General features: G+C 43.2%; 1 protein-coding gene across 1 annotated transcript; it reads right to left on the reverse strand.

Annotated features, from left to right (window-relative positions):
* Positions 1-13,808: 13,808 nt before the first annotated feature.
* On the reverse strand, positions 13,809-25,415 carry LOC129190299 (D(1) dopamine receptor-like). Its single transcript, XM_054792875.1, has 3 exons — positions 25,258-25,415; positions 25,067-25,156; positions 13,809-18,079 (listed from the first exon to the last, which is right to left on the reverse strand). Exon 3 carries the CDS (start codon positions 17,768-17,770, stop codon positions 16,661-16,663), a length of 1,110 nt encoding a protein of 369 aa, XP_054648850.1. The 5' UTR covers positions 17,771-18,079; positions 25,067-25,156; positions 25,258-25,415; the 3' UTR covers positions 13,809-16,660.
* Positions 25,416-27,836: the final 2,421 nt, after the last annotated feature.

Here is a 27,836-nt window from a genome sequence, read left to right on the forward strand (position 1 = left end):
GACAGTGCCGGCACTGTCGAAACGGGTGAAAATCGACCCCTCGGAAAAGTTGGGTTTTTTGCCATCTTTGAGGCCTGCCGGGACCCCCGATGAATGTTTGGGGGGTTTGGCCCACCTCCCGGGCCGGAAAAGTGGCGTTTCAGCAGCTTGAAAAAATGCGATTTCGCGACAGTGCCGGCACTGTCGAAACGGGTGAAAATCGACCCCTCGGAAAAGTTGGGTTTTTTGCCATCTTTGAGGCCTGCCGGGACCCCCGATGAATGTTTGGGGGGTTTGGCCCACCTCCCGGGCCGGAAAAGTGGCGTTTCAGCAGCTTGAAAAAACGCGATTTCGCGACAGTGCCGGCACTGTCGAAACGGGTGAAAATCGACCCCTCGGAAAAGTTGGGTTTTTTGCCATCTTTGAGGCCTGCCGGGACCCCCGATGAATGTTTGGGGGGTTTGGCCCACCTCCCGGGCCGGAAAAGTGGCGTTTCAGCAGCTTGAAAAAACGCGATTTCGCGACAGTGCCGGCACTGTCGAAACGGGTGAAAATCGACCCCTCGGAAAAGTTGGGTTTTTTGCCATCTTTGAGGCCTGCCGGGACCCCCGATGAATGTTTGGGGGGTTTGGCCCACCTCCCGGGCCGGAAAAGTGGCGTTTCAGCAGCTTGAAAAAACGCGATTTCGCGACAGTGCCGGCACTGTCGAAACGGGTGAAAATCGACCCCTCGGAAAAGTTGGGTTTTTTGCCATCTTTGAGGCCTGCCGGGACCCCCGATGAATGTTTGGGGGGTTTGGCCCACCTCCCGGGCCGGAAAAGTGGCGTTTCAGCAGCTTGAAAAAATGCGATTTCGCGACAGTGCCGGCACTGTCGAAACGGGTGAAAATCGACCCCTCGGAAAAGTTGGGTTTTTTGCCATCTTTGAGGCCTGCCGGGACCCCCGATGAATGTTTGGGGGGTTTGGCCCACCTCCCGGGCCGGAAAAGTGGCGTTTCAGCAGCTTGAAAAAACGCGATTTCGCGACAGTGCCGGCACTGTCGAAACGGGTGAAAATCGACCCCTCGGAAAAGTTGGGTTTTTTGCCATCTTTGAGGCCTGCCGGGACCCCCGATGAATGTTTGGGGGGTTTGGCCCACCTCCCGGGCCGGAAAAGTGGCGTTTCAGCAGCTTGAAAAAATGCGATTTCGCGACAGTGCCGGCACTGTCGAAACGGGTGAAAATCGACCCCTCGGAAAAGTTGGGTTTTTTGCCATCTTTGAGGCCTGCCGGGACCCCCGATGAATGTTTGGGGGGTTTGGCCCACCTCCCGGGCCGGAAAAGTGGCGTTTCAGCAGCTTGAAAAAATGCGATTTCGCGACAGTGCCGGCACTGTCGAAACGGGTGAAAATCGACCCCTCGGAAAAGTTGGGTTTTTTGCCATCTTTGAGGCCTGCCGGGACCTCCGATGAATGTTTGGGGGGTTTGGCCCACCTCCCGGGCCGGAAAAGTGGCGTTTCAGCAGCTTGAAAAAACGCGATTTCGCGACAGTGCCGGCACTGTCGAAACGGGTGAAAATCGACCCCTCGGAAAAGTTGGGTTTTTTGCCATCTTTGAGGCCTGCCGGGACCCCCGATGAATGTTTGGGGGGTTTGGCCCACCTCCCGGGCCGGAAAAGTGGCGTTTCAGCAGCTTGAAAAAACGCGATTTCGCGACAGTGCCGGCACTGTCGAAACGGGTGAAAATCGACCCCTCGGAAAAGTTGGGTTTTTTGCCATCTTTGAGGCCTGCCGGGACCCCCGATGAATGTTTGGGGGGTTTGGCCCACCTCCCGGGCCGGAAAAGTGGCGTTTCAGCAGCTTGAAAAAATGCGATTTCGCGACAGTGCCGGCACTGTCGAAACGGGTGAAAATCGACCCCTCGGAAAAGTTGGGTTTTTTGCCATCTTTGAGGCCTGCCGGGACCCCCGATGAATGTTTGGGGGGTTTGGCCCACCTCCCGGGCCGGAAAAGTGGCGTTTCAGCAGCTTGAAAAAATGCGATTTCGCGACAGTGCCGGCACTGTCGAAACGGGTGAAAATCGACCCCTCGGAAAAGTTGGGTTTTTTGCCATCTTTGAGGCCTGCCGGGACCCCCGATGAATGTTTGGGGGGTTTGGCCCACCTCCCGGGCCGGAAAAGTGGCGTTTCAGCAGCTTGAAAAAATGCGATTTCGCGACAGTGCCGGCACTGTCGAAACGGGTGAAAATCGACCCCTCGGAAAAGTTGGGTTTTTTGCCATCTTTGAGGCCTGCCGGGACCCCCGATGAATGTTTGGGGGGTTTGGCCCACCTCCCGGGCCGGAAAAGTGGCGTTTCAGCAGCTTGAAAAAACGCGATTTCGCGACAGTGCCGGCACTGTCGAAACGGGTGAAAATCGACCCCTCGGAAAAGTTGGGTTTTTTGCCATCTTTGAGGCCTGCCGGGACCTCCGATGAATGTTTGGGGGGTTTGGCCCACCTCCCGGGCCGGAAAAGTGGCGTTTCAGCAGCTTGAAAAAACGCGATTTCGCGACAGTGCCGGCACTGTCGAAACGGGTGAAAATCGACCCCTCGGAAAAGTTGGGTTTTTTGCCATCTTTGAGTCCTGCCGGGACCCCCGATGAATGTTTGGGGGGTTTGGCCCACCTCCCGGGCCGGAAAAGTGGCGTTTCAGCAGCTTGAAAAAACGCGATTTCGCGACAGTGCCGGCACTGTCGAAACGGGTGAAAATCGACCCCTCGGAAAAGTTGGGTTTTTTGCCATCTTTGAGGCCTGCCGGGACCCCCGATGAATGTTTGGGGGGTTTGGCCCACCTCCCAGGCCGGAAAAGTGGCGTTTCAGCAGCTTGAAAAAATGCGATTTCGCGACAGTGCCGGCACTGTCGAAACGGGTGAAAATCGACCCCTCGGAAAAGTTGGGTTTTTTGCCATCTTTGAGGCCTGCCGGGACCCCCGATGAATGTTTGGGGGGTTTGGCCCACCTCCCGGGCCGGAAAAGTGGCGTTTCAGCAGCTTGAAAAAATGCGATTTCGCGACAGTGCCGGCACTGTCGAAACGGGTGAAAATCGACCCCTCGGAAAAGTTGGGTTTTTTGCCATCTTTGAGGCCTGCCGGGACCCCCGATGAATGTTTGGGGGGTTTGGCCCACCTCCCGGGCCGGAAAAGTGGCGTTTCAGCAGCTTGAAAAAATGCGATTTCGCGACAGTGCCGGCACTGTCGAAACGGGTGAAAATCGACCCCTCGGAAAAGTTGGGTTTTTTGCCATCTTTGAGGCCTGCCGGGACCCCCGATGAATGTTTGGGGGGTTTGGCCCACCTCCCGGGCCGGAAAAGTGGCGTTTCAGCAGCTTGAAAAAACGCGATTTCGCGACAGTGCCGGCACTGTCGAAACGGGTGAAAATCGACCCCTCGGAAAAGTTGGGTTTTTTGCCATCTTTGAGGCCTGCCGGGACCCCCGATGAATGTTTGGGGGGTTTGGCCCACCTCCCGGGCCGGAAAAGTGGCGTTTCAGCAGCTTGAAAAAATGCGATTTCGCGACAGTGCCGGCACTGTCGAAACGGGTGAAAATCGACCCCTCGGAAAAGTTGGGTTTTTTGCCATCTTTGAGGCCTGCCGGGACCCCCGATGAATGTTTGGGGGGTTTGGCCCACCTCCCGGGCCGGAAAAGTGGCGTTTCAGCAGCTTGAAAAAATGCGATTTCGCGACAGTGCCGGCACTGTCGAAACGGGTGAAAATCGACCCCTCGGAAAAGTTGGGTTTTTTGCCATCTTTGAGGCCTGCCGGGACCCCCGATGAATGTTTGGGGGGTTTGGCCCACCTCCCGGGCCGGAAAAGTGGCGTTTCAGCAGCTTGAAAAATGCGATTTCGCGACAGTGCCGGCACTGTCGAAACGGGTGAAAATCGACCCCTCGGAAAAGTTGGGTTTTTTGCCATCTTTGAGGCCTGCCGGGACCCCCGATGAATGTTTGGGGGGTTTGGCCCACCTCCCGTGCCGGAAAAGTGGCGTTTCAGCAGCTTGAAAAAACGCGATTTCGCGACAGTGCCGGCACTGTCGAAACGGGTGAAAATCGACCCCTCGGAAAAGTTGGGTTTTTTGCCATCTTTGAGGCCTGCCGGGACCTCCGATGAATGTTTGGGGGGTTTGGCCCACCTCCCGGGCCGGAAAAGTGGCGTTTCAGCAGCTTGAAAAAACGCGATTTCGCGACAGTGCCGGCACTGTCGAAACGGGTGAAAATCGACCCCTCGGAAAAGTTGGGTTTTTTGCCATCTTTGAGGCCTGCCGGGACCCCCGATGAATGTTTGGGGGGTTTGGCCCACCTCCCGGGCCGGAAAAGTGGCGTTTCAGCAGCTTGAAAAAACGCGATTTCGCGACAGTGCCGGCACTGTCGAAACGGGTGAAAATCGACCCCTCGGAAAAGTTGGGTTTTTTGCCATCTTTGAGGCCTGCCGGGACCCCCGATGAATGTTTGGGGGGTTTGGCCCACTTCCCGGGCCGGAAAAGTGGCGTTTCAGCAGCTTGAAAAAATGCGATTTCGCGACAGTGCCGGCACTGTCGAAACGGGTGAAAATCGACCCCTCGGAAAAGTTGGGTTTTTTGCCATCTTTGAGGCCTGCCGGGACCCCCGATGAATGTTTGGGGGGTTTGGCCCACCTCCCGGGCCGGAAAAGTGGCGTTTCAGCAGCTTGAAAAAATGCGATTTCGCGACAGTGCCGGCACTGTCGAAACGGGTGAAAATCGACCCCTCGGAAAAGTTGGGTTTTTTGCCATCTTTGAGGCCTGCCGGGACCCCCGATGAATGTTTGGGGGGTTTGGCCCACCTCCCGGGCCGGAAAAGTGGCGTTTCAGCAGCTTGAAAAAACGCGATTTCGCGACAGTGCCGGCACTGTCGAAACGGGTGAAAATCGACCCCTCGGAAAAGTTGGGTTTTTTGCCATCTTTGAGGCCTGCCGGGACCCCCGATGAATGTTTGGGGGGTTTGGCCCACCTCCCGGGCCGGAAAAGTGGCGTTTCAGCAGCTTGAAAAAACGCGATTTCGCGACAGTGCCGGCACTGTCGAAACGGGTGAAAATCGACCCCTCGGAAAAGTTGGGTTTTTTGCCATCTTTGAGGCCTGCCGGGACCCCCGATGAATGTTTGGGGGGTTTGGCCCACCTCCCGGGCCGGAAAAGTGGCGTTTCAGCAGCTTGAAAAAATGCGATTTCGCGACAGTGCCGGCACTGTCGAAACGGGTGAAAATCGACCCCTCGGAAAAGTTGGGTTTTTTGCCATCTTTGAGGCCTGCCGGGACCCCCGATGAATGTTTGGGGGGTTTGGCCCACCTCCCGGGCCGGAAAAGTGGCGTTTCAGCAGCTTGAAAAAACGCGATTTCGCGACAGTGCCGGCACTGTCGAAACGGGTGAAAATCGACCCCTCGGAAAAGTTGGGTTTTTTGCCATCTTTGAGGCCTGCCGGGACCCCCGATGAATGTTTGGGGGGTTTGGCCCACCTCCCGGGCCGGAAAAGTGGCGTTTCAGCAGCTTGAAAAAATGCGATTTCGCGACAGTGCCGGCACTGTCGAAACGGGTGAAAATCGACCCCTCGGAAAAGTTGGGTTTTTTGCCATCTTTGAGGCCTGCCGGGACCCCCGATGAATGTTTGGGGGGTTTGGCCCACCTCCCGGGCCGGAAAAGTGGCGTTTCAGCAGCTTGAAAAAATGCGATTTCGCGACAGTGTCGAAACGGGTGAAATTTGACCCCTGGGAAAAGTTGGCTTTTTTGCCATCTTTGAGTCCTGCCTGGACCCCCGATGAATGTTGGGCGGGTTTGGCCCACCTTCGGGGAAACAAAAATTTCGCGACAGCTGCGGCACTGAAAAAACGGGCGAAAATCGAGGCGTCGGAAAATTCCTTGCGGGAATTCCTTGAGGTCCTGGCAGGACCCAGAGATGTCAAAAAACGCCTCTTTTCCGACGGTTAATTTTTCAGATCTTAAGATGTCGCAAAATTGCATTTTTTTTTTATCCTGGAACAACACTTTTCTGGTCTGTGAGGTTGGCCAAACCCACCGCACATTCATTGGGGTTCCCCGCACAACCTAAAGATGGCAAAAAAACACCACTTTTCCGGTACACAGATGTCGCAAAATAAAAATTTTTTAAATAGCTGCAACAACACTTTTCTAATCCGGGAGCGGAGCCAAACCCACCACACATTCATCGGGGGTCCCGACAGGACTCAAAGATGGCAAGAAACCCAATTTTTCCGACGGATTGATTTTCAACTCCTTTTTTCCATGGCTGTCGCAAAATCACATTTTTTTTAAGTTGCTTAAACAAAACTTCTGGTCCGGGAGATGGGGGAAACCTACCATCTCCCGGATTCAAATAAACAGCACAAGAATCTATTGTGAAATTTCTATCCTCCCAAAAATAAACCAAATAGTGTTGACAATCTTTTACCCTACTGTAGAAGTGAGGAAAGCGTCACAAGTGCTCGCCTTCAGCACCATCCCACTGTAACAATGAATGTTTGAGGTGTTTCTATTCCTGGCCCATCTGGGGACGCTGCTGTCTCCCTCTCCTTGTGTTATCCGGAACATCTTCTCTTATTATGTCTTTTCCTCTGCTCATCCGTATACCTGCCGTGATTCACGGTCTCAAATATCATTTGGCTACAACGTCATAGTCAATAGTCTCCAGTCCCTCTTTAGGGATGATATAGCTTTTTGTTCATTGTACAGCACGCATTATTTACCTTTTTAGTGCTATTTTACAATAATAAGATCCTCTTTGTCAGCACACTGGAGAGTACTGACGCTACAGTTCACAATTTCATGCATGACAGAGCTGGAAAGCAACCTGGAGTTATGATGATGGTGCTGTGCTGAGCCAATGAATAAAAAGTACACAGGCTTCGAAGAAAAAATATGCCCTTAATAAAAAGAAGGCTGCTTTCTGAATCAACTATGGAGACCTATACCAAGAGGTTACAACACTGCTACTTTAAAAGTAAAAAGAATGAAAACCTGAGATATGTTTATGTCATTGTTACAGTATATTTTACATTTAATAACCAACCAAGACACTCACACACAGAGAACTAGTATACCATAACCTAATGAAATCATAGATAAACTGAACCAGAAACTATATTTGTCAACTTAACAATGCTGAGTTTCTGCATCTTCTGGGCTTCATGAAAAATAATTAAATAGATTTTTTTTTTCTCATACTTTTATAACCTGCCTGCAATGTGTTTCTCCTTCCCTCATCGCTCTGCTGGGGATGTTTGTTCAGCTTCTCACAGTGCTATGGGATGTCTGTTGTTCCACTTTTTACATCAACGCAGCACAGCCTCTAAAATACAGTATGTCTGACTATTTAGAAAAAAAGTAGTAATGTTTCCAGAAAAATTCATAACTTTATGGAAACAAAGTCGTTTCACAAGATAAATAATAGTACAGGTGGTCCTCGGGTTACAAACGAGTAACTTACACATGAAGGACATAAAAAATACAGTAATAAAAAGCTTAAATACAATAATTGAATTAACAGTAATACAAATAGAACAACTTCTTACTGTCCATGTGGTTGTCCTACTTTCTTGAACGATTGTCCCAGGCCTGTTTGGAAGGATGATCTCCTTTTCTCCTCCCAGATCTCCTCGTAACAGCGTATGGAATACATGAACCCTCTACCATTCATTAGTCTTTATCTTTAATGATGGTCGTGACAGTAGAGTGATTGAGACCCACTTTTTCTCTTTTATGATTTGTATTTTCACTTCCATGATGATGGCTTTCCTTTAGTTTGGCTCACTGCCACTTGGGAGCCATAACCAAGTCCTCAGTGTAGCTGCGCAGGCACACACTGTACAGGAGCCTTCCGGCACACGCTTGAGGCATGAACGGCATTCACGCGCGCTCTAACTACTTCTTGAGCAAGTGTTGTGTTTACGGACCAAAATTGAGTTTTTAATTAATTTATGGGAGCACATCTGTAACCATGAAACCTGGTAAACTAGGTACCACCTGTATTGTGAGAAAAAGTTGAAAGAAACAGAGAAAAAGAGAAGTTGGATAAAAATACAACATGTTTTCTCCATTTTTATTATTAGTATACCCTTTTTCACAGATCCTTTTTTTTCTTTCCTCTGTGGCCCTTTGTAGTAGACACCATCAGACAAATGTGCTAAATGATAGTACGTAGCGCTACATGTAGTTTTATCATGTTGTTTTGCTAGTGTAATCATGGGCTTAAAAGGTTCAGCACAAACAGGACACATGTGAATGCTGATTTAATGAAAGGCGACACACTCCAGCAGTTTGCACTTTCATATGGGAATAAATAAAAAGGTCAAGGTTGTTATCTTGAGTCATCAAGCCTTTAAAAGGGATCCTACAGTTTCAGTTGCAACTCACACTGATTAAAGCTTATTTTAAATAAATATCCAAGAAACACAAAATTTGGCCAATTGTTTCAGGCTTCAGTTTTTTTAATCTGTTAAGCTAACTATGTTCTGTGGGTATACTGTTTATATACATATAGTAACACAGGTGTTTGTAATGAGGACTCTGCTCCAGTATAGAAATCGCCCCTGCTTTTCACCATTTATCATTTCCACTAACTCAGGGTGTCAAAACCTTTTCGACCGAGGGCCGCATACTGCAGATCAAAGGATGCAGTGTGCCACTTTGATATTTTTATGTATTTTTTAATTTTGTAAAAAGGCTAAAAAAAAAAACATTGTATATATTTAAAGACAAAGCTTTGTTTTATTATTAGTTATTAGTATCAACATTTCAGCTTCTTCGCTTTACATTTAGCCTTTTTGCTGCGTTGCCGCAGGACAATAAAAAACAAGCTGCGGGTCGCAAATGGCCGCCGACCCGCACTTTTCACACCTCTGCACTAAGTTATTGTTTATTATGAAAACTGACTGCGTACCCTCTCCATCATCTCCTTTTCTGTTGTCATTTTCCTCTCTGGTCCCTTTTTGCCCTCGTTCCCATCTCCTTTCCCAGTGGTGGGGTCACAGGCACTGTCCTCTCCACTGGAGCCAGAGTGACGAATGGCGACGCGGCACTGCCAGTGGGCTGCAGCGCAAACAGTAAACAGAGTGTGGGTGGCGGAGGAGGAAAGTGGTATCATAGGCAAAGTGAAGACTAAACTAGCAAGAGCAATGGAGTGGTTCGCTGCTCGCTAAGGACAAACACTAAAGGTCAAAACACGTCTTATTTTGAAGGGCTGCATGAACCATTTGTGTGTGTGATCCACAATTCCCTGTGGCCACCCAGATGTATTTTTCCCAACAAGTGTATTCATGTCTGACGCACTTTGGTTCAAGTCTCTCAATTATAGGTATTAAAAATGCATTAGACTCCAGTTCAATTATGATCTGCCAGTTGTGAATAATACATATTTAATTGGCGGTAATACAGATATTGCAAATTGTTTGAATGCATTCAAGTCCCCCGAGGATGTGCCTGCAGTGGGTGAGTGATAAGGAAATCATCAAGTACATTAGCAAGCCGCTCGCATGACCAGCTGTGCCTGTCTATTAGTGGGGAGCAAGTGACAACAGATGACACGTCATGATAGATGCGACAGCAGGCCGACCTTGCTGATACTTGGGTTATGTTATATTTAAAGAGCATCCTATCACTTTTTTTCTCTCTAAGCTGCCATTGTTTGATTCTTACATAAGACATTCGTTCCTCTCTCCTTGCTCCTTCCGTTCTCTCGCCCTGTCTCTGTAAATCATTTCCCCAGGGCGGGTCGTTAGCATCATGTGAAGTCACCGTGTCTAGCATCACTTCTTCAGCGGGCCAAGCCAAAACGACAGCGTCGCTTTGAGAAGCTCTCGTGCTCCCTTGGGAGAGGGAAATAAACAATGAACCAATAGCAAAAAGAAGAGGGACTATCTGTGTTGGTGACTTTGTAAGGATTCTGGAGCAGGTGAAAGCACTGCAAAGCACACCACGCAGGCACACGTGCGCACACACGCACTGTCTTGTCACCAACTCAGCCATCACTTGGCGTGATATCACTCAGATTAATTGTTGTTCCCTTCTGGTGACGCTCTTGGGGAGGTTTTACAAAGGCAAGCAAAGTCTACGTTGCTGTGAGCATGTGCACTCATACCAACTCCATAGATAAGAACTAGCTGTTCCATGATCAAATTGTCCATTTACTCTAATTGTTTATTATTATTCATCATTTATTGTAATTTTTTTCCTTAGAAATTAATTATAATTGAAATTATCTATTAGTGTCAGACGGACGCCATCATTGAAACCTAACCACTTTTCTTAGCTGTGCAAAAATAAAACCACAGTATGGTGACATCACATAAAATGAAGTGAAAAAATGAATCTTTGAATCTTGGGGTGGAGTGAACATGGATGTCCGTATAGTGTAGATTCCTGCTTTTAGATTGAAGCGTGTCACGGATGGCCAAGGCCAGCGTACAGGATCCCAGAATGCAGAGGCGAGTCAATCCGTGTAACAAAAGTTTATTAACAAAAGGTGTCCCACAGGGAGTAAAAAAATACAAAAACACAAAAAGAAAGTACAACGAAACCGCCGGGCCGAGCGACCAGAAAAAATATTGACTAACACATGGCGCTGCAGAAAAACCAAGCAGGCAAAAATACTACACTGGCACTACTCAAACAAAATACAGTAACCCGAAAACCGCTGCTGGATGCAGCCAAGCAGGGAACAATGTCCTTACAAACACGATACAAAAGTGGATCAGAACGCAACGAACATGAGGTAACACGAGGATGGGAGGAGCAGGAGTCCAGAGTTAATTGACTGCAGGTGTGTACAGGTAGCTCCTCACAGGCCAGTCAGTAGTGTGCTGCAACAGAGATCAGACAGGCGGCAGCAAAGCAGCATCACAGAACATGACAAAGTGGTTATGATCTGGGACTGCCAGCAAATGACGGAAAACCATCAGCATTTGATACGCCCATAAGATTGTCTATTTTTGACAAACAGTTCGTTCTTCCCCCTCCGAACCCTCCTGCTAGCTTGATGTTGATCTTCTCCTCCGCGCTCAGATCACCATTTGCAATAAAAGCAACTTAGAATCAGATCCAGAACCATCCCCTTTGCTCTTTATTTGCCATTGTTTCCTCGCAACACAATCCAGGTTTAAGCCATAAATGTGCCTCATATACACATTAACCACTAATGAATGATAATTCACCTCACTGAAAGTTTGTATTCGATCATCTGTATCCTTAATGTTGGTCGCGACAGTCAAGCGGTTGAGACCAAAAGTGCAGCCAATGTTGGCAGGCATTTCTCCTCCCTGAGCTTTTTTAAATGTTCATTTTCACTTCCAGGGTAATGGCTTTCCTTTTCTTTTTCGCATTGGGAGACATAACAAAGTCTAAAAAGTTAACTAACAAGCAATGTTATTCTCCCTCAGTGTGACTCAGAAGGCACACGCTGTATTCTTCGCACACTTTGAACATCCCTGCCAAAGAAAACACAATGTAACATTGAACTTAATGACACAACGTCTCTTTAAGGAACTGATATTTTTCCTATAATAAGGACATATATGGTATGAGGTTCCTTATAAGACAGCTGCACACAAAACTCTTCCAATCTTAAAATGATATTTATATCAACTTAAAGTTATCACTGCTAAACTTAATAAAATTATTTTGAATTTTCTGAATCTGCAAAGTATATCATGCATAGCAGACTTGTTTGAGGAATTTGTTTCCATTTTTACATCTTTAGAAGCTCACTCTACTCTACTGCCACCCATGAATTTAAATCGCTGTTTTTTAAAGCCACATTTCACCTCTGACTAGGATTAGCATAGCAAAAGCTGACGACAATCAACAATGAACTTTGGATGCAATTTATCAGGCCAAGACGATCTGACGTGCTGTGGAAGATTTCGGGAGGAATATACATTTAATGTCACTTGCTTGTCATGTTTTCCCTTCACACTTCAGCTACCTAAATTCTTAGCTCACCGAGCACCTGAATATATTAGGGCCCATTTTTTTTTTTGTGACAAGTGCATCCTAAATCCCAAACTTACTGAGGCACAGAAAAGTCATAACTCATCTTTTGTCAGTCCTTTAAGCATGAAAAACTGCTTGTGTAATGAATGAAACGAAACAAAGTCAGTGGTAGGCACAAAAGGGCTCCACAGTGGGTGTTCAGCTTTATTATTCCAGCCTTTTTGCTCTTCCAGCTTGAGCCTGTCACCTTGCTAATGATGGCACTACATCACCAGACGGAAGTGACACACGAGCACCAGAGTCATTTGAGAGGGAAATTTTAGATGTGAGACACAGCTGGTCCTGTTCGATTTTGCCCTTTGGACTGAAATGTGCCCTTGTTTGATGTGTCAAGGTCCAAGCGGATCACCGACACAAGCAAATAAACAAATAAAAGGTAATTAAGATGTTGATTAAGGCGTTTCCACTTTAGTGCTATGGTCTCATTAATATAACATTATGTGAAACATAAAGAAGAGATACTGTATTTTTAAACGAGACAATCTTGACAAGATGAGAGAATACCAATATGATTATCAGTATTGTTGTATTTAAAGATGGTGTCAGGAAGTGCTTGTCTTTAGTGTCCACATGCACTCATTGGATGCAACATTAGCTACACTTGCTCAGTCACACTATTGGTCAGGTAGGATTTTTCTCCTGGGACTCTATTTTCTTCCCAAATCCCAAAAAGATGCATGTTAGGCTATTTGGAGACTCTAAATAGTCCATAGATGTGAATATGAGTATGAATAGTTGCTTGTCTATAAGAGCCCTGTGATTGGCTGGCGAACAGTCCAGGGTGTACCCCACCTCTTGCCCCAAGTCAGCTGGGATACCTGAATGAGAACAAGTGATAGAGAAAATGACATTAAGAATAGATTTATAGTTTGCGGTGGTGCAGAACTGCACCACAATACATTTAGATACATGACAGGGATCTTACTGAGCTTGCTGATTAGGACAGTAAATAAAATAAAATAAATATATATAGCAATTAATAAGTAAATAATACTTCTTAAAACTCAGGATTTATGTTTAAGTGGTATTTGTGAACTGTTAAGCAGAAGGCTTTCATTTATAACTAATAAAAGGTCTTAAAAAAAGGTTATTTCCACCAGTCCCTCAATATGGAGTAAAATAGGTCAAACAAGTGTCTTTCTGCTTACTGCAAACTTCCATCACTGCCTATTACAAACCATCTTCCTCATTTAATATTTTTCACGGCAAGTCTCCCTAACTTAATTACATCCGTGAGCCACCATTCATGCGTTACAAAATAATATCGGGCTATCCAAATATGATGTCAATTTGGAGGAGCCCGTGTTGTATACTGAACACGAGCACCATCAACATAGTAAGTAGGATGATATATTACATGCTATCAACATTGCAGTTCTAATTTCACAGTTTCACTCAATCACGGTTTTAAAAAAAATAAACGGACTGACAATTAGTAAATTCAACGCATGTGGAATTATGTACTTAACAAAAAAGTGTGAAATAACTCTAAATATGTCTTATATTTTAGACGTATACTGTATTTTATGTCTTTTTTTTGATAGCGCTGCAAACCCTTGGTGTTCTCTCAATGAGCTTCATGAGGTAGTCACCTGAAATGGCTTTCACTTCACAGGTGTGCCTTGTCAGGGTTACTTTGTGGAATTTCTTGTCTTATTAATTGGGTATTAATTTGTACTGTATATGTATATATATATATATATATATATATATATATATATATATATATATATATATATATATATATATATATATATATATATATATATATATATATATATATATACACATATATATATATCCATCCATCCATCCTCTATGCCGCTTATCCTCACTAGGGTCACGGGTATGCTTGAGCCTATCCCAGCTGACTTCGGGCGAGAGGCGGGGTACACCCTGGACTGGTTGCCCGCCAATCGCAGGGCACATATAGACAAACAACCATTTACGCTCACAATACTATGGACAATTTTAAGTCGCCAATCAACCTAACATGCATGTTTTTGGAATGTGGGAGGAAACCGGAGTACCAAGAGAACACCCACACACCATTTCATGTATAAAAATGTCTAAATGAACTAAATTGACAAGACACTGTGATTGATACGTATGTAGTATTCTACACTGGTCGCTGAGTGTCAGTGATGTTACTGTAATGTCCGATGACAAGTCCAAGCGCCAGACTTGATTGCCGGAACAACAGGCTTTTATTGCAGGTTTGAATGATCTTACAATATGAACAATAATCCTTCAAATATACGTCTGTATTGAACCCCAAACAAACACACACAAAACAAAAAAAGACACTGTAGGTCAAGCAAAGGTTGTCTTTTAGTCTTGTGCTTGTTTCCTAAAACACACAGCAACATAAGACACTTGTCCATAAAAACACTTCAAACAGAGCAGCAGAAATGATGAGATTAAAGTTAAAATAATTCAAATTTGAATTGAGAGAGTTTTTTTTTTTTTTAAATAACACACAACCTGCCCAGAGTGTCCAATTTCAATTTAGTGACCCACATCAAACCATGTGCACATGCCCATAGATCATGTAAACACAACAAATGTTGCAGTGGCAATACAAAACTAAACAATAATACATAAATTAAACCAATATTAAACATTACATGCAGTTTTGTTGGCCAGGACTGACCTGGAGTTAGGGTGATTAAATACAAGTAACTGCACATTTAGACTATCCGCAAGGTTGAATTGAAGGGACTGGACTCTTTGTTGAAGAGTTTGTTGAAGACGTTTCACCTTTAACACAAAAGGCTTCTTAAGTTCACAATGTTTGGAGTCTCCCTATTTATGATACTGGTGGGTGTGCCCTCTGGGGTGGTCACATATGGTTGTTGTTGTTGTGAATGATCATCAGTAACAATATGTCATTCACCTGCTTGGTGGCAAAACAGCTCATTAGTAGCCACTCTTTCCGTGGAATGAGACAATCATTGGGGGAGAGATGTCAGGACATTGTTGACGATAGATAATGGCGCAAACTTGCTCCTCTGTTGTGCGAGAGCCTTTCCGGTTTGACGTAAATGGACAATTTTGTGTCCAATCTGCCAGGAGAAGAAGAGCCACTTGACCCAAGCCTGCACATTTTGTTTGCTTGTTATTGTTTTATATGGCTTGCGCAGCACATTGGTCAGCTTAGGTTGTTTTAAATGTGCTAAAGAAATAAAGTTCGACTTGACTTGAGGATAGAAACAGGAGGCGGGATGTCGTGGTCCCTTACATGACTGGTTTGTCAGAAAAACTCAGAATGATTATGCAGTGCAATGTAGTGAGGAGTGCAATGACCTTTACATTGGAGAGACCAAGCAACCCTAAAATAAATGCATGGCACAACATAGGAGAGCATTTTTTTGGGCCCAGCATCAGCAGTTCATTTGCATCTCAAAAAGAAAGGACATTCCTTTGAGGACAATGATGTCCAAATTCTGGATAGTGAATACCGCTGGTTTGAACGAGGTATGAAAGAAGCCATAAATGTCAAACTAGAAAGGCCCTCTCTAAACAGAGGAACAGGTTTATGCCATAACCTCTTGTCTGCTTACAACAATGTACTGAAAGATTGTCTCTTTCCTCGGGAGGAGTGGCGAATAACAAGCTCTTTTGCCGCCGAGCAGACAAACCAGCCATGCCGGTCAACAACCACAGCAACAACCCGATTGGGACCACCCCCTAGTGGATACACCCACCAGAGACATAAATAGAAAGGCTTCACACTGAAACATTTTGAACTGGAAAAGACTTTTGAATTAAAGTTGAAAAGTATTCAACACACAAGAAGAGTCCAGTTGCCTCAATTGTCATAGATTGAAACCTTTGTGGATTCCTATGACCTGGATGACCTACAATTTATGCAGACATTTGCACCATATTTAATAGTTTATGTTCTTGCTGTAGTTCTGGCTTTACTATTTCTTTGTGTAAAGGGGTGTATTACCCCGCGTGTAAGTGTAGATCTGATCTGTCCCTTTATGTCTGACACTGACATGTCATATCTTAGTAAAAAAAATAAAGGTCAAATTGTGGAACTGTGTCACAAAAACCATGTAGTGTGAATCCAGTCAAAGATGCCTTTACATGTGCCATACAAATTTCAGCTCACAGGTTGCAAAAACCTTCTAATAAAATCAACATTATTATTAAATCATTTGGTTAAATTGTAATTGATGTGTGGACATATTTGGTGGACATAGTTTCCACTGCAAAAGCAGGTTGTTGACATAGTTTCTTAATCTATCATATCTGGCTGGCATGTGTGTGATGGTACTGAAGAGAGCAGCGTCTGGCAGTATTAGGGTGTGCATGCTGCCCAGTCGTGGGATTATCTTTTCCAGTGCATTTCAGCACTGTTGCACTGCCTGGCACAACAGTCTTAATCTCAATCCCCAAATCCCCTCCTCCCTCTCATCGAGAGCTCTCTCTCGCATCCAAAGACATGAAGTCAGTGTGCTCAATGTGACAGTCTGCCTAGAGTGGGGCACTTGCCCAGTGCAAGCAGGGTACATGTGGGGCCAGCGCATCCTTCAGTCACTCTAACACACACAGAGCAGCATTCCTGTTTGAAGGCAATCAGACTGGCTTTAGCGGGGGGATGCTTGGACCCCTCTGTGGATGAGTCAGTGCTGTGAGGGAGTTATGAGTCATTTTTTGTTTAGACTGACTGTCTCGATGTTGTGGCCTCCTGGATATTGTTTGTGGCAGCCCAGCAGGATGGAAAAGGCCTTGCGAAAATCTGCATTGAAGGCATAGATGATGGGGTTGAGGGAGGAATTAGCCCAACCAAACCACACAAACACGTCAAAAGTGGTGGGGCTGATGCATGGGAAAGCCTCACTTCCACTGGACTGTTCGCAGAAGGGCACCATGCAGTTGAGCACAAAGAATGGCAGCCAGCAGCACACAAACACGCCCATGATCACCGATAGGGTCTTCAGCACCTTGGTCTCCCTCTTGAAGGTCATTTTGAAGGAGTTCTCCGATTCAGCAATGCTGGAGCCTCCGCCCATGCTGTTGTGTCTGTTCTTAGCGCTCTCGGCCGCTCGCTCCAAAGCAGAGATCCTTCTGATTTGCCTTTGGGCAATGCGATAGATTTGGGTGTAGGTGACCAACATGATAGCCACGGGGATGTAAAAGCTAATGAGAGAGGTGGAGATGGCGTAGGTCCTGTTCAGGCTGGAGTCGCAGTTCTCTGATGTGACATTTGATCTCAAAGAGGCTGAGGAGCGAGAAGGGAGGGAGGTGAAAGATGTTGTTTGAGCCTTGTGCCACTTGAGCTGCACCGGAATGAAGGAAATGAGGACAGACAGCATCCACGCCACGCTGATCATCACGTATGCCACTTTGGGCGTCATCTTGCGCTCGTAGCGAAAGGGGCTGGATATGGCCCAGTAGCGGTCCAGGCTGATTACGCAAAGATTGAGAATAGAAGCTGTGGAGCACATGATGTCAAAGGCCACCCAGGTGTCGCAGAAGGAGCCAAAGGGCCAGAAACCGGCAATCTCGGTCACCGCCTTCCACGGCATGACCAAGATGGCCACCAAGAGGTCTGACACGGCCAGTGAGATAACAAAAAAGTTGGTCACTTTAGTGCGCAGGTGGCGGAACTTGGTGACGGCCGCACACACCAGCGTGTTCCCCAGCAAGGTTGTGAGGATGAGCAGTGAGAGGAAACAACCGGTCAGGACGCGACTGGAGGAAGCCTCGTCCGAAAAGTTGCTGTCGATGACGGTTGTAAAGTTCATGGCATCCATCCCTGATTCTGGGAGCGTTCATTCAAGTCATGTTGGACCACTACATCATATCCACACTGTTAAGATCTCTCCAGGCTTTGCTCCACAACCGTGCTCCACAATCATTTTATCTCCTGGCAGATGATGAAAGAGGTGTTTTTTCAGGCAGAGCCCCTGTGGGGCCGACAGTGGCCTTTTGACTTGGCAGATCAGATTTGACATAGTTTGAGCTGCAGCACTGAACAGGTAAAGGTAATTCAATTCCTCAGTGTAATCAAACCTCTACTGTTTCAGAGATCAGGTGTCTTCTCCGTGAGGGCATCAGCAAGCCTGCGGATGAACAACATTGTTAAAAAGTATGTTGTTGTTTTTTTAAACAATTTTTAATGAAATTACACTCAAAATGCTACCTTCACACAAATGACCGTGCTCACTTTGTAGTAGTCCGAGAGGTATTGGCGTAGCTCTTTTAAAATTATTTTTAATTCTTATTTTTATCATTTAAATTGTTTTGTATTATTTAATTTAATTTAATGTAGCCCTTTTTTTTTGGTAAATTAACCATATTTTGTCATTTCAGTCAAAAAGGATCACATGCTTCATTATAAGGCAGTAAAACCGTTTGATTTCTCGCAGCCAATCCATGATGGCAAGTTATATATCAAACTTTTTTCCACCGAGGGCCACATACTGAAAAATGAAGGGACACAAGGTTTGACATTTTGTAAAGCAACACATGTCGATATGCGTGGAATTTATATACACTACCGGACAAAAGTTTTAGAACACTCCAATTTCTCTACAGGGAACATTTTTAAGTTTAAGATTTGTTTAAGTGTTTAGATGGTCTGTCTCTCTTCCATCGTTAATTCTCTCTTTTTTGCCATTTTTGTAGCAACAAATTACTTTCTCCAGTACAATGCTGTTCATCACTGTTTTTATGCAGACAGAGGAGGTAGTAAGTACTCCAGAACTTGGAACACCTGTAGGAATTAGTTGCACCAACTGCCAGGGATTGATCAACCTCCATTTCTCCAGAACAGCTTTAAATTGTTGACCCATTTTGTGGTTCCTCAAACAGGCATTTTTGTATAATTCTGAATCACACATTACTTTTCAGTTTTGGGTAACCTTGCCTTTTTTTGTACCATCTCATGCTGTCCATTGTACTGGAACGACTTGAATTTTAACACATAACTGGAAAAGTATTTTAACCATTTTATATCTGTTGCAGTACATTTATTCACTTGCTGTATTTCATGTGATCTTTTAATACATAAAAAAGTGCTAAGTAATGTATCAATGTGGTAATATAAATGTCAGGGTTTTTCCACAATCATAATAAATAATCATATATAATCATCAGTATAATGATAAATAAATAGCAATAAATACAAATAAACATAACAGAACAAGTTCAAGACTCTTCTTCCTTGTATTTTGCAAATAACAACTGCTGGTATTGTTTGAAATTGCTCATCTTCATGCGTTGTTTGAGTTCCTTACTCAATCCGTTTAATAATTCGGTTCCACATACTGAAATGCTGTGGGTTAACGTTGTTCAAGCGTATAAGTGTTTTAAGTTTAGTTTTTCCCTGACATCATATTTCTCCTCTCTTGTAGAAAAGTATTGCATGACATTTATGGGGAACAGGTTATTGTTTGTGTTATGCATAATTTTAGCTGTTTGAAAATTTACTAAATCAGCACATTTTAATATTTGTGAATTTTAGAAATAAAAGATTTGTATGCTCTCTATACGCGACGTTATGGATTACCCTGACTGATCTTTTTTGCAGGACATTTAGCGAGTGAAGATTGCTTTCATAGTTATTACCACATAGCTTCACCCAACAAGTTAGATATGGTAATACCAGAAAGCAGAAAAGAGAATGAAGTGATTTTTGGTCAAGGACAAATTTGGGTTTATTCAATATCGAGGTATTTCTTGCCATCGTATGTTGTATATTTTTAATATGAGATTTCCTGCTCATTTTTTCATCTATTATTATCCTCAAAATGTATTTCCGTTCACCCTTTCAATGTCCAAGATGCGTATTCTCCGAGCTTAACATATTGCTTCCTCTTCGCTAGACAGCTTTTGACCCAATTCAAAACTAACCCTCTGATTCCGTACTTTTCTAATTTTGTAATTAGGATGTTGTGATTAATTGTATCAAAGGCTTTTGTCAGATCCATAAATACTGCAGCTGCACACTTTCTGTGGTATATAGCTTCTTATGCAGTGATTGTGTTTTGATCTGACAAATCTTAAAGGAAAAAAGCATTTTGTTTGGCATTTTGCACATCATCAACAATCCTTATGTGAAACATGACCATGCATGTTTTTCTCTTTTCTGCGTGTTCTAAAGAGAGAAAAACAGCTAAAAAAAAAAAAGAAAACAGCTAGCATGTGGGAGCTAACAATGCACGTAACGGGACACACCTATTTTGACATAAAAAAAAAAAAACCTCCAAAAAAAACAACAAAGTTCTATTTACATAACTGACTTGGAAATAAACCAAGCCACAGTGACATTGTTATTGTAGCAGCTAACACAAACAACTATTTTTCTGGCGTAGTGATGCAGCGCTCCACGCCACTAACGAGAGAGGTAGCGAGCCCACTCCAAAACAATGCAATAGGACACCATCTGTACTGACTAGGAAACTATCACAAGAATTAGAACCTCTACGAAGAGACAACCAAATTATCTGTAAAGTATTAGCCCACATTACATGTTTTGTTTATACACGGCAGGATGGACTGTGTTGCGATATCATGTGCTATGTGTTCCATGTATCACAATTAATATCATGGTGACTTGCTCAATAAACAGTTGCCCATCTGGTCCAGCTGGTCTGGAGTGTCTTTTCCAGTTTATTTTGGATAGGTGGAAAAAGGTTTCTATCTCTGCGGGGTTTGTTAGCGCTAACAATTTTTCGTTCATCGTGATGCAATCTCTTGGAGCAATGACCTCCTCGCCATATACTGTACACAAAGCCTTTCCATTAAAGGAAACACTGTACTGTATGTGTGTTACTGTATGTCAGTGCAACAGAAACACTCAAGTTCTGTCGGCATGGCTTGGCAAGCTCCACATTTACAACACTAAGTCATGCCGGTGTAATGACTTGCCCCCCGTCTGCTACGAAGTTTCACTCTCTCTTCTTGATGGCTAAGCTTCTAAAACCTGTAGCTCATCCTCTGTATATTCAATCTCAAAAGGATAAGGTTCTGGATCCTCATTTGCTCAGTAGTAGTCGGCAGCGGCAGCTCTTACGTAGTCTGCCATGATTAGTAGTAACAGACACGCACCTGACACGTTGCTGATGTTGACGGAAGCAGCGTTTGTTCCTATGCATGGGCTATGTCAAATCAATGTGTCCAGGAAAGAAATTTCAGTCATGTTTAAAATTATCAAAATACAGCAAAATAGTATTACATATTGTCATGAATGTTGTTACTGCATGGTCACAGCATGCGTATAAAACGATAAAACGTTGCTGGAGGTTTTTTAGAGGGCTTTATAGGCAAAATAGGTGTGTCCCATAACGTGCGTTGTTAGCTAACTGTTTTTGCTCTCTTTAGAACGCACAGAAAAGGGAAAGACATGTATGCTCATGTTTCAAATAAGGATTGTGGGTGATGGACACAATTTTAAAAAAGTGCAGTTTTCCTTTAAGTAAGTGTGATCAAGTGTAGAATTACTACAGCTTCTGCTGGGACTGCGGCAGCTGTTAAACTCTGATGGAAAATAACATCTCACGTCTCATCACAGGAACTAACTAATGCTGGGAACATCGAGTGGAGGTAGGATTACAAGGATGAAACGGTGTCTTTCTGTGTAAGTATCCCATGTTACAACGTGGACACCTGCGACCTATATTCGCCTAAGTGGGACCTATACTGTATATGTACAATTCTTTTTCTCTTTCAATTTTGTGGGTGAGGCTTATATTCAGGTGTGCTTAATAGGCCCAAAATTTATGGGAGGTGAAAAAAGGTATTATTAGTACAAACTTCAGTCTTTGCTCTTTTTTTCCATTTAGGCTGTTGTTTTTTCCAAATATTTCAACTTAACTTGTGTAATATTATGAGATAGATAGATACAGTAGATACTTTATTAATCACAAAGCACATGTCGACTGGTAGGGCAAACTCCCAAGTACCCTCCAGTACCCTTAAAAGGGTGTAGAGCTGGTCCAGCCTTCCTGGATCAGGACGAAAACCACATTGCACCTCCTGTAGCCGAGTTTCGACTAACGGTCGTTCCCTTCTCTCCAGCACCATGGAATAGACTTCCCCAGGGAGGCTGAGGAGTGTGATCCCCCTATAACTGGAACACACCGTCTGGTCACCCTTCTTAAAAAGGGGGACCACCACCTCGGTCTGCCAATTCAGAGGTACTGTTCCCGACTTCCACGCAATGTTGAAGAGTCGTGTTAGCCAAGACAGTCCCTCAACATCCAGGGCCTTGTGGAATTCAGGGCAAAACTCGTCCACCCCTGGAGCTTTGACACTGGGAAGCGTTTTGACTACCCCAGATACCTCAGCCACGGTGATGGAACTGTCTGCATTAGTGTCCTCAGACTCTGCTTCCTCTATGGAAGGTATGTCAGTGGGATTGAGAAGGGCCTAAAGTATTCCTTCCACCATCCGACTATTTCCTCAGTCGAGGACAGCAGGCCCTGTAACCAGTGTGGAATGGGCACTGCTTCCCCTTTCTAACTTAATATTATGAGGAAAAATAGTGGATCACAAATGGACTGTTCAGGTTGTATGAGAAGATATCTCGCCTCCGAGCATCAGCTGTCCTATCTAGTCTGATTGGTGTGTGTCCCACCTAGTCTTTGAGCAGGAACTGAAGAAGCCTGCTTGGATGAGAGGTGAAACGACTTCTAAGACAACCTGAAAAGTCCATTTGTGATCCATTGAATGCCCTGAGAATAAAATGATGCTATTTTTCCTCATAATATTAAGTTATTCTCCTAAAATTACAACTTTTTCTTCTTAGATTACACATTTTTTTCTTAATATTTTGACTTTATTCTTGTAAAACAACTGCTGATTTTTCTATTTATGCTGTTGTTTTTTTTGTTTTCTTATTCAGTTAAAGTTTTTAAAGAATGTGATAGCAAAAGCAAAAGATCAAATAGATCAAAAAGGTGCAATGTAAAGTGAAAGAGCTGGCATGCTGATGCTAATAACTAATAATAACACAAACCTTTGTCTTTAAATATGATATACTATATTATAGATAACCTTTTTTTTAGCCTTTTTACTTTTATTTAAACATATATACAGTAGGCCTACTATATAAAAACATCAAAGTGACCCATCAGCATCCATTGATTTTTCAGTACGCAGCCCTTGGTGGCAAATGTTTGGACACCCTTGTGTATAATCAGGGGCGTATTTAGTCATTTGGGGGCCCAAGGCAAACCTAGTCATTGGGGCCCTCCATATCCTTCTTTTTTTTTTTTTTTAATCTACATTTTTACAAAATGAGAGTATGTAATTTAGGCCAGCTGCTTTTGAAATACGTTAGTTATCTGTCATCTTAAGTTGCTAGTTACAATCCTATTTCCTGAACTAGATAAAGTCCTTAAAATCCTCCTGGGGATTATTATTACAACGCTTTTACTGTTATTGATAAGCACATTAAGCGACATTTAACACAGTTTACCGCTTTAATACTCACATCTTTGCGATGAAAAGCGTCACTCTCAGCTTCATGTACTGCATTGTCAGCAGGTGACACTGACAGTAGTGGTGCCGCTGTCCTCGTGTCTATGTTTGTTGTGACTGTGAAAAAGGTTGACACCTTCTGTAGTTTTGACTGCTAAGTTTTGAATGCTCAGTCCGCCCCTGTCTATAATAAAGATAATGATGATAAAGTGAGGAAACATGTTAAAAAGTCATGTCAGGTTTGGTGAGTGCTCTATTAATGTTTAAAGTGCTCAAGACATCAAAACACATGTTAATGTTATTTTCGCCGTGAAAAATAACATTGAATTGCCTGTGTTAGATGTGTACTCCAATATAAAAAAAAAAAACCCTGCAGTTCTGGTGTGGAGGAGGCAGAGCTAGGACATCTACACCACATGGTCCTACGTGGAGCTTTACGTTGACTCCAGTGCTGTCTCAACTGTCATCGTCCATGAATTGCTGTTGTTTGTTATATATTTTATGATATCATACCAGGCACGGTGCAGTGCTAATTCCACTTTCTTCACTTGCGTTCATGGCTGTGCTGTGCTGTTGTATTAAACACCTGCCAAGGTGACATAAAGTAAATCCATATTTTTCTGTTAGGTATATTTTCATGTCAGCCTGAACAGTCAGCAGTTTTCCTTCATGACTGCTCACTGGTCTTGTAACTTATAGTCTGCATATATCTCTGTGGCAATCACTGCCAGCAACATTCGCGTTTATTATTATTATTTATGTGTTTTTGTGTGTTGTATCAGATGACAGTCTTCCACTGTCAGCTGGTGTAGACACATTCACATCGCCTTGATGATTGTTATTGGCCGCAGATTGATCGGTATCTGTACCCATGTTGGTCGTCAAGATATGGTTCAAATCTGCATGGTCTGATGCCCAACACGCCATCAAACACTCATTCCTTCATTTTCTTCTACTTCAAAAAGGTCTTCAATTACCAAAGAACCGTCTGAAATGTCAGAAAATAGCTGTCTTTCCTCGCTCGGCTGTGCCTCCATGGCAGGAGTGACTGCCAAAAGGGTTCCGGGTGCGACGTCACAGCCAAGATGGTGGCGGTTCAGACACTTGCTGGGGGGCATTTCAAAATCGTGTCAAAATAACCACTTAATTTCACCCCTATTTCATCGTTGTTTATTTATCTGTGACAGCAGTATGACAAAAATGTTTTATTAAGAGAGTACCTTCATTTTGTGATTTTTTTCAAACTTTGTTTGGTGTCATGAGCACTTTAATATAATAATATGCTGTATTATTATAGCCATTATTGATAATTAACTACACTGCATTGAGAACTGTTTCTATATATTTCTGTTGCCATATTTAGCTACATGAGTGAGCCAAAATATTGCAAACAGCTCTCACAGTATGATGCCGAGCAGTTGTTCCACAATAATAAACAGACTGTTGAACTGGCGTTGAGGCAGCTCTATTGGTTCTCGTTATATTGCGATGATGTACCAAATGAAGTTTCTTTTGAGGGTTCTTACCATACATTTACACCTGAATGGATGGAAATTCCCCATACGCTTCTAGCTTGAATTTCCCCATCAATACATATGGAGGTAGAAATTAGGAGTCACACATACCTTCATTCACTCCAGATCTTGTGCCAGAGCTCGGTTATCTCCAAAACAATGCATCTTCCAGTAAAAAAAAAAGAAAAGAAAAGAATTTCACTAAAAAAAGAAAAGAAATTCACTGTGTAAACACATCTTTGCCACCACGCAGCGACTCCTGGCTGTAGTTAGTGAATACAAACATCTAAATAATAACATACCTTACGTCGCTGTTGAGGCTGCTCTGCTCTCGTGCTGCTTCAGCGCGTCTATGCGGACAAGCGCAGTGACATGTGCGCTCCTTCACACTCTTTCTTCTTCAGTCTGCTGGCCGTGTCCCATTTAGCGTACAGCCTAGTCAAAATAAAAGCATACCCTCTTTGCCATTCAGTTCTGAAATACGATATTAAAAGCTTGTGTTCACATGCTTGTCAAACGTAGAGATCACTTATCGCTTGCTGTGATTGGCCGCTTACGTAAATGCAAAATGTTCAGCTGAAATAACGACTCGATTAAAAATATATATATATACATACGTGATACTTTCGAATGATTTAGGTACATTTTCACCGCTGTGCTGTACAATAAAATTAATATCCAGGTTGTAAAACAATCAGGGCAGCAGGCCAGACAAGCAGGGCAGTGGTTCACCGTGGCCATCTAGGGGAAAAAGGGGGTAACTGCACGAAGCGATAAACCCCACCAGAGACAGATTTTTCATGAATGAAATTTTTATGTCTTCAGAAAACCCAAAACGTTTCATCACCTCTCATCACCTCCCAATAAAATGTTCACAATGTCACCTTCAGGCCCGACAGATCCTGTTCCAAGCATCCTGCTTGTAAAAACAATAAAATAAGTAAAATCCCTGCAGTATCTGTCAGCTTCACCGCAGTGACCACTTGTTTTATTCACTTTATGCTGGCATGTTGCATGCAGAGCATAATGCAGAGCATAATGGAATTCAGGAACAATCGTGACATACCAGCTGTCGCCTTACATCCATGTAAGCCGTAACAGAAGCAGAAGAGACAGCTTTTAGCCTTTTCCCTCTCTAGCATCCACATTAAAAGATAGGGCACAGGGGCTGAGGAGTGATGCAAATAAGGGACTAAAATTAGAACAATGGCTTGCAGTACATTATTTTAGTCGTCTATATTCCTTTAATTGCTAATCCGTATCATACAAAATACATAATTTGCATACTCTGTGAATGGTGGTCATGTCAGTTTTCTATATTTTGCATAATTTGTGCAACACCGTCAGTAAATCCCAGCACTAATGACAGCATTAATAGACCTTCCAGGGGTAAAAATAAATAAATAAATAAATAAATAAATAAATAAATAAATAAATAAATAAATAAATAACGTCATTTTGGTAGAACAAAGTTTAAATGTTATAAGAAGGAAGTTATTTTTTAACGTCAAAATATTATGAAAAACAAACAAATCAAAGCATAAAGTTGCAATTTTTAGAAAATTAGGTTACTGAAAAAGTTATAATTTTACGAGAATAAAGACAACATATTATGGGAATAAAGTCAGAATTGTGAGAATAAAACGTCCAAGAAGAAAGTTGAAATAGTTGGGAAAAAAAACAGTCGAAATGAAAAAAAACAGCTGTAATTTAATACAATAAAGTGAAAATATCAAGAGAAAAAAGTTGTATTCCAATGATAAAAAAACAAAACAATTTTATTAGAATAAACATGTAACATTATGAGGAAAATAATGTCATTTTAATAGCATAGAGTTGAAATATTAAAGAAGAAATATGTTATATTTTTAAGTCGTAATATTATGAGAAACAAAGAAAACATTTTTGGAAAATTAGGTTGGGAAAAAGTTAATATTATAGGAATTAAGTCATGATATTTCGAGAAGAAAACTTACAAAATTATTTAAGAAGAATGTTGAAATATTTGGAATTTTTTTTAAATGCAAAAATGGGAAAAAGAGTGATGTTCATCCTAATAATATGGTTTGTCACCTGTATCACAAAGCTGAGATTCAGTTTTTTCTGAACTGAATGTTGCTTTACAAAATATCCAAGTGGCCCTTGCATCCCTTTATTTTTCAGTATGTGGCCCTCGCTGCAAAAGGTTTGGCTCCACCTGGCATAAGAGAGGGAATTTTTACCTGTAGGGAATTCAAACATGCAACACCCATACAGAAATACTGTAATTTGCCTTCCGACTTGGCGACATAAAGTATTTTCTCAAAAACTACTAGTGACAAATCTAGCGAGTTTTTCTGCTGTCATTGGGGAGTTTTCTGGTATTTGGGGACTTAAAAGTGAAAGCACGTATTGATCTGCAGTTTCTGTTATCAGTGTGCAGCGGGTACTGCTGAGAAGTCCGCCACGCCCCAAGGGAGTCACAAGCCAGCTCCCGTGGCGCACTGAGAGCATGGTGGAGCTCTACACATCCATGAATCACACATGCGGGAAGCACAATGCCGCCGGGGAAGAACTCACTGTTTTACAGAGTGGGATCTAAAACGTAAATGTTTCTTAAGCTTCATTAAATTACTACTCATTACGCTCTAGCCTCATTCGAACTCGGTCGCTTACCTGTCGATGCTGGCCAAGTAAAAAATATTAAAATTATTTTATTTTGATAAAGTGATGGCCAAGCTGAAATGAACAAACCAAGAATCAAGTTTATTTGTAGTTCTAAGCATAATTAAGGTTTCTTACGAGGTTATGCTTTTTTCTTACAGCATCACTTACAACATCATATGCAAATAATATGCAAATGAGCCGATTACATCTTCTTGTGACTTCTAGGACAGTCAAT

Source organism: Dunckerocampus dactyliophorus, chromosome 11 (genome assembly GCF_027744805.1).
Source record: "Dunckerocampus dactyliophorus isolate RoL2022-P2 chromosome 11, RoL_Ddac_1.1, whole genome shotgun sequence".
In the NCBI taxonomy this organism is placed as follows: domain Eukaryota; kingdom Metazoa; phylum Chordata; class Actinopteri; order Syngnathiformes; family Syngnathidae; genus Dunckerocampus; species Dunckerocampus dactyliophorus.

Coding starts and splice junctions, on each gene's coding strand:
- LOC129190299 (XM_054792875.1), bottom strand. CDS start 17,770: ATGGATGCCATGAACTTTACAACCGTCATCGACAGCAACTTTTCGGAC.